This window comes from Propithecus coquereli, unplaced genomic scaffold (assembly GCF_000956105.1).
Source record: "Propithecus coquereli isolate 6110/MARCELLA unplaced genomic scaffold, Pcoq_1.0 Scaffold24, whole genome shotgun sequence".
Classification (NCBI taxonomy): domain Eukaryota; kingdom Metazoa; phylum Chordata; class Mammalia; order Primates; family Indriidae; genus Propithecus; species Propithecus coquereli.
In genome coordinates, this window is record NW_012147952.1 from 4,873,389 (window position 1) to 4,879,572 (window position 6,184).

General features: G+C 33.9%; 1 protein-coding gene across 1 annotated transcript in view; it reads left to right on the forward strand.

Annotated features, from left to right (window-relative positions):
- Positions 1-6,184, forward strand: part of SENP6 (SUMO1/sentrin specific peptidase 6) — a 104,226-nt gene that overhangs the window by 92,096 nt on the left and 5,946 nt on the right. The window contains exon 19 of the mRNA XM_012646040.1: positions 2,322-2,752. Within this exon, the coding sequence (XP_012501494.1) occupies positions 2,322-2,752 (431 nt within the window). The remainder of the gene's footprint in view (positions 1-2,321; positions 2,753-6,184) is intronic.

Here is a 6,184-nt window from a genome sequence, read left to right on the forward strand (position 1 = left end):
TCTCACTCTGCTATCTAGGCTAGAGTGCAGTGGCATCGTCATAGCTCACTGTAACCTCAAAGTTCTGGGCTTAAGTAATCCTCCTGCCTCAGCCTCCCAAGTAGCTGAGACTACAGGACTACTGGGCAGCCACCATGCCCAGCTGATTTTTCCTCTTTTTGTAGAGGTAGGGTCTTGCTATGTTGCTCAGGCTGGTCTCAAATTCCTGGCCTCAAGTGGTCCTCCTGCCTCAGTCTCCCAAAGTGCTAGGATTACAGGTGTGAGCCACCATGCCTGGCCTACAAAAAGGTTCCTTGACAGGAATTTATCATATAAAGTAACATGTGAGCTGCCTACTGAGTGAAAGAGAGGAAAGCCATTTGTTGGAAATAAATTATAAAAGTTTAAAATGGAAATATATTTGAGATACACATAATTTAGAGATAGAGGTACATCCCTCTTAGTCACTACATCTGTGGATGGAAGTTACTATCAGTGCTTATAGTCATCTTGGTGAGGGGTAGAGAATGACCAAAAATGTAGGGCCAGTAAAAGATTGTGTAAGAGGGCTGTACCATTTGTAGTTGAAAAAAATAGCCTGCAAATCAAGAAGACTTGGTTGTGTTTTGTTGTTGTGTTTTGAAGAGGTGAAAGCCACACATATTTATATACACTAATTATATTAGATAGGCTGCCATATGTTTGTCATCTGTTTTTAACTTTTCTGGTGATGCTCATTTTTTTAAAACTTAAGTTTCTAAGCTATTTGTTTAAAAATTGTCACAGTATCAAGTCCAACAGAGCTTAAAGGAAAAAAAAAGTCACAGTAATTGCCAAGGAGCACAAATTTGATATTTGTATCTAATCCATCTTAAGATAAGAGAAATTGCCTGTTTTTGCCTCTTTTCCACTGATTTAAAGTTATGTAACTGCTATTCAACCAGACCAAAAAAAAAAAAAATGGATTTTTTATAGTTTTTAGGTGAGGCAACAGAAAATTTGTAGTTTATCCATATTGGCATAGCTACGAAATGTTAAGAACTGTGGTAGGTTACAGGTGTAGGTTGAGAATCACCATATTATACCATATTTCATCAATTTTTAAAGCATATTTTTTCACATCTTAACATTTCTAAAATTGAGATGTGACTTACATTCAGGTGTGTCTTAGAATTGATGAAATGAGGAAGTTGGCGTGCTCTTTCTTTTATTCCAACCTGACCTAATCTATAGGATACTGAGGATTAATAATCAGGAACTAGAGAGAAGCATTCATCCAGCTGGACTTTACTAAGGATGAAGCCAGCCTTTACGACCTTTCTACTAGATGCTGTCTGATGAAGTAATATGTAGTACTGTTTCTTAGTACTACCTTGGGGTACTCTAACATTTTGCAGAAATGAGAATGTGGAATAACTTTTATCCATGCCAAGATACTTATTTTTTCATTCAGCAAATTAGTATTGAACACCCTACCATATGACAGATATTATTGTGCTTGACTAATAAGCTGTCTGACACCTATATCCTGTTCATTGTATTCCAGCACATAGCACTGTGCCTAGCAAATAGTTGGCCCTTAAAAAAATTCGTTAGTTTAACAAATATTAGCCAAGACTATACAGCTTCTTATTGGTGGCATATAATCCACTGTTGGGAACTGAGATGTCTAAATTCAGCTATATCAGGAGCACCCACTTGAATCAGAGCTGGAACTCTTTACTAATACTTGAATTTTTGTAACAATGACTAGATTAGATGTTATTTCCTTTTATTGTATTTACATTTCAATATAGCATGAAACAAAAGATTACTTATATATATATTTTCAATATTAAGCCCCTTCCTACCTTATTAATAATAACCAAAATACAGTAAAAGAAAACTATGTACAATACTTACAAAGTGTTGAAAATTATACAGTTTAATTAGACTTCTGAAGACATTTTAATCTTGTGACTAGATAGATTTCTATCCTTTTACATAAAGATGGCAAAGGGAAGGCAAATGGGAACAATGAATTGCAAAGTGACATAATTGCCAGAAAAAGCAATGAATTTTTCATTCCAAAACCAAGAAAAGGTTCAAAAGATTGTTTGCAAAAGTGAATGCAGGCTACATAATTCTGACACAAATCATGTTATTTTTGAATAGACATTGTATTTTATTAGTGAATCAATAATTATATATAAACAATTTGATTATTATGAGAATTGAAAAACTGGGCATTCTTAATAAATTTGTTATCAAAAATTTTAGAAAAACTATCTCAATTGATATGTATTACCAAATATAATAAATTTTCTAATAATATATTTAGTAGTTTCATTTGTTTTTTACAGTGCACACTGGTTTTTGGCTGTTGTTTGTTTCCCTGGTTTGGAAAAACCAAAGTATGAACCTAATCCTCATTACCATGAAAATGCAGTCATACAAAAATGTTCAACTGTAGAGGACAGTTGTATTTCTTCTCCTTCAGCCAGTGAAATGGACAGTTGTTCACAAAATTCTTCTGCCAAGCCTGTAATGAAGAAGATGCTAAACAAAAAGCATTGCATAGCTGTAATTGATTCAAATGCTGGACAGGAAGAAAGTGACTCTCGTTATCGGAGAAACATATGCAGTGTGAAGTGTAATGTGAAAAAAATAAATCATACTGCAAGTGAAAATGAAGAATCAGATAAAGGAGAATCTGCATGCCCAAAAGTTGCTGATAGGACTAAAAGTGAGAATGGCCTACAGAATGAATGTTTAAGTTCTACGCCCCATACAGGTATGTATCTAAATTTGTTGTTTGTTTGTTTTGAGACAGTCTGGTTCTGTCGCCCTGGCTAGAGTGCAGTGGCAGTGGCGATGTTGTAGCTCACTGCAACTTCAAATTTCTGGGCTCAAGCGATCCTCCTGCCTCACCCTCATGAGTAGCTGGAGCTACAGGCACTTGAACTCCTGACCTCAAGGGATCCTCCTACCTCAGCTTCCCAGCATGCTAGGATTACAGGCATGAGCCACCATGTCCAGCCCATAAATGTTTTGAAAGAATGAAAGAATTCAGAATAAATTGAATTTTTTAATAAACAGGATTAAAATCCTGTTTAAAGAATTAAAGTTTTTTTTAAAAAAATTGTGTTTGAGGTATAATTTACTTAAAATGACATTCACTCATTTTATGAGTATAGTTCAATGAGCTTTAATAAATGTATACAGTCATGTAATCACTGCCACAACCAAAATTTAGAACGTTTTCATCACTCCAAAAAAATCTCCTTGTGCCCCCAGGTTTACATTTTCCATTTGTAGAAACTTAAATTTATTTTTATTTCATAGGAAATTTATTCACCATAAACAGTTGCACAGTCTTAGATTTATAAGGTAAATTAGTGAAGTCTTTTCAGTTTACAGATTGCTAAATCGAGATCAAGTGACCCAAGGCAGAAATTACAGCTTTCTCCTCCAAAATAGTTGTTAACATTCCAGTTAAAGCTTGGTTGCTCTCATTCCTCACTTTCCTTCACCTTTTTCAATGAGACGAGTGGCACTGGTTCAATCTCTGCTTTTTTATTTTCCTTTGGCTCTAATGAGTTGGTTTTTTTCCTTGAGTCAATTCCATATTTCTAGCACCTGTTAAAGAAATGTAAAGTTTCTGTTCAAATTTTTAAATTTAATATCAAGTCAACTGTATACTTTTCTCTTCAACCCATTAGTAAAATAGGCTACTTCATAAAATTCCACTACATGTTGTAATGTGTGCCTTGCAAACTGTGAATAGATACAATACATTCTCTTTGGATGAAAAAAATTGGTATAGGACATAAAAGAAATAATGTGGATTGTATACTTTAAATGGATGAATCATGTGATATAAGAATTAAATTTCAGTAGAGCTATTTTAAAAAAACAAAGTCTACCTTTGATCAATAATCTTATGTATTTTAATGTGAATTCAAATAAAAAATGAAGCCAGGCACAGTAGCTTGTGCTTGTAATCCTAGCTACTCCGGAGCTTAAGGTAGGAGCATCACTTGAGGCCAGCAGTTAGAACAGCCTGGGTGATGTACGGAGACCCTGCCTCTAAAAAAAATAAAATTAAAAATAAAATAATAAAAAATGAATTAAAGTGCTTGACTTAAAGCAATGGGCCAAAGTGTAGGGCTTCATATACACAAACTCCAGAGATTCCTAGTGCCCTCTGCTACAAATTAATGTTCTGGTCAAGTGATAGCCAGTTAAATTTGAAAAAAATAGCCTCAAAAATCCTAGTGGAGACTAAAGCAAAAACTAATCTGTTTTTTTAGAGACAAGATCTTGCTCTGTTGCCCTGGCTGGAGTGCAGTGGCATAGTCATAGCTCACTGCAGCCTTGAACTTCTGGCTCAAGCAATCCTCCTGCTTCAGCCTCCCAAGTAGCTGGGAATACAGGCACATACCATCCCATCCAGCTAATTTTTTTTTTATTTTGTATTTTTTGTAGAGACGGGGTCTTGCTATGTTGACCAAGCTGGTCATGAATTCCTGGCCTAAAGTGATCCTCCTGCCTTGGCTTCCCAAAGTGCTGGGGTTATAGGCATGAGCCACCATGCCCAGCCAAAATAATCTGTTTTATGTAGTTTGCCTTCTTTATATCTGTTTATCACATTTATTCATTTTTATTATGGTTTATGCATTTATTTTGTTTTGGTTTTAATATGTGTATATGATACCAACTAAATCTTCCATTAAAGACAAAGCCTCTGAAACAAATGTTTCACAAAATAGGGATTTATCATTATTGTGTGTGTGACATTCTGATATTTTCTGGGTTTTTTTTAATGCTTGCTTTAATCCAATCCTGATAGTGCCCCACACTTTGAAAAATGTTGCTCTAGAGTGAGTCAGTGCATTTTTCAGTAAGGAGGTCCTGTTGGCTTTCATCAGATATTTCTAAGAGATCACGGACCCAAAAGTATTTTAAATAAGAGTGGTCTCTAGGTGTACCTTTACTACCTCAAAGAGGATGGGTTAAGCAGTATGTACTATGTACAATGGTAGCATATTAAAAGTTAAGCTAAGAAGAGCTTGTAAAAATTTTTGTGATCTGATTAATATCTCCATAATTGAGTTCTATTTGGTCTGGGAGTATAGTTGACAGAATTTAAATGATGTATTTTAGACAGTTTTAACATAATTTTAACTATCAAACACATATAGTCACAAGTGTTGACTACTGGGATCAGATAACATGCTTTAGTAAGTAAGGGGAATTGTATCTTACCCTAGAGATTAGGTTTATAAGGTCAGCTATAGGAAAATAATAATGTGCGGTATCACTATTTTCACTTATTTCTTCAGTTGGCACCTTATTAAAAAGTTGACTTGCCATGGTGCATGAAAATGTGTATGTTTACATTCGAGAATGATGCTCAACATCTTCAAATGGTCTTACTGTATGAGAAGCTCTCAAGAACTGACACTGAATGAGAGAACAGCTGATTGCGTTATCACCTCTAAATTTACTCAAAGTCATTTGTTTATTGAGTGAAATAATGAAAGGAATTGCCTGCATAATTTATTTTTCTCCTGTTTTTGAAATGCACACATAGTTAGTTTGTATACGGTAAATACTCATATGACCACAGTTTCTGTAGGCAGGAATGATTTGCTGCTAGAAATAGCCTGATTATAATTGACTGAATTGTCCAAGGATATGGACAAAGTGTATTCAAATATAGGTGTTTTAGCTTTAAACAAACATAAAAATACAGATATTTGAAAAAGATAAATTGACCAGGTTATTTTTTGTATAATAAGATGATTTACCTTTATAAGTTATTTTAAAGAGTGTATTTCTGATCACATTTAGATTTACATATTTTCAAGAATACAGCTTATTTTGCTTCCTTCCCATCCCATCTTATTTATATTAATATTCTTAACCCCTTTTAGTAATGTGTACCAAAATAGATTTTATCCTGTGTAAAATACCTAAAAGTCTTTTTTTTTTTTAATTTTGAAATGGTATTCTTTGTAGTAAACTATATTGATGTATTTGGCATTAAAGTCTTTGACTCTTTTTCACTGTTTTCATGTAAATCTTATGTTTCTTTCAAACATTTTATGTGATTAGCTTCTTTCAGCAAAATAGTTGATTTTTATTATTTGTCTAAAAGCAAGGCTGTTAATTTTAATCATGTTTATTTTTACCCTGTATTGAATAATTTTCCATATTTTCA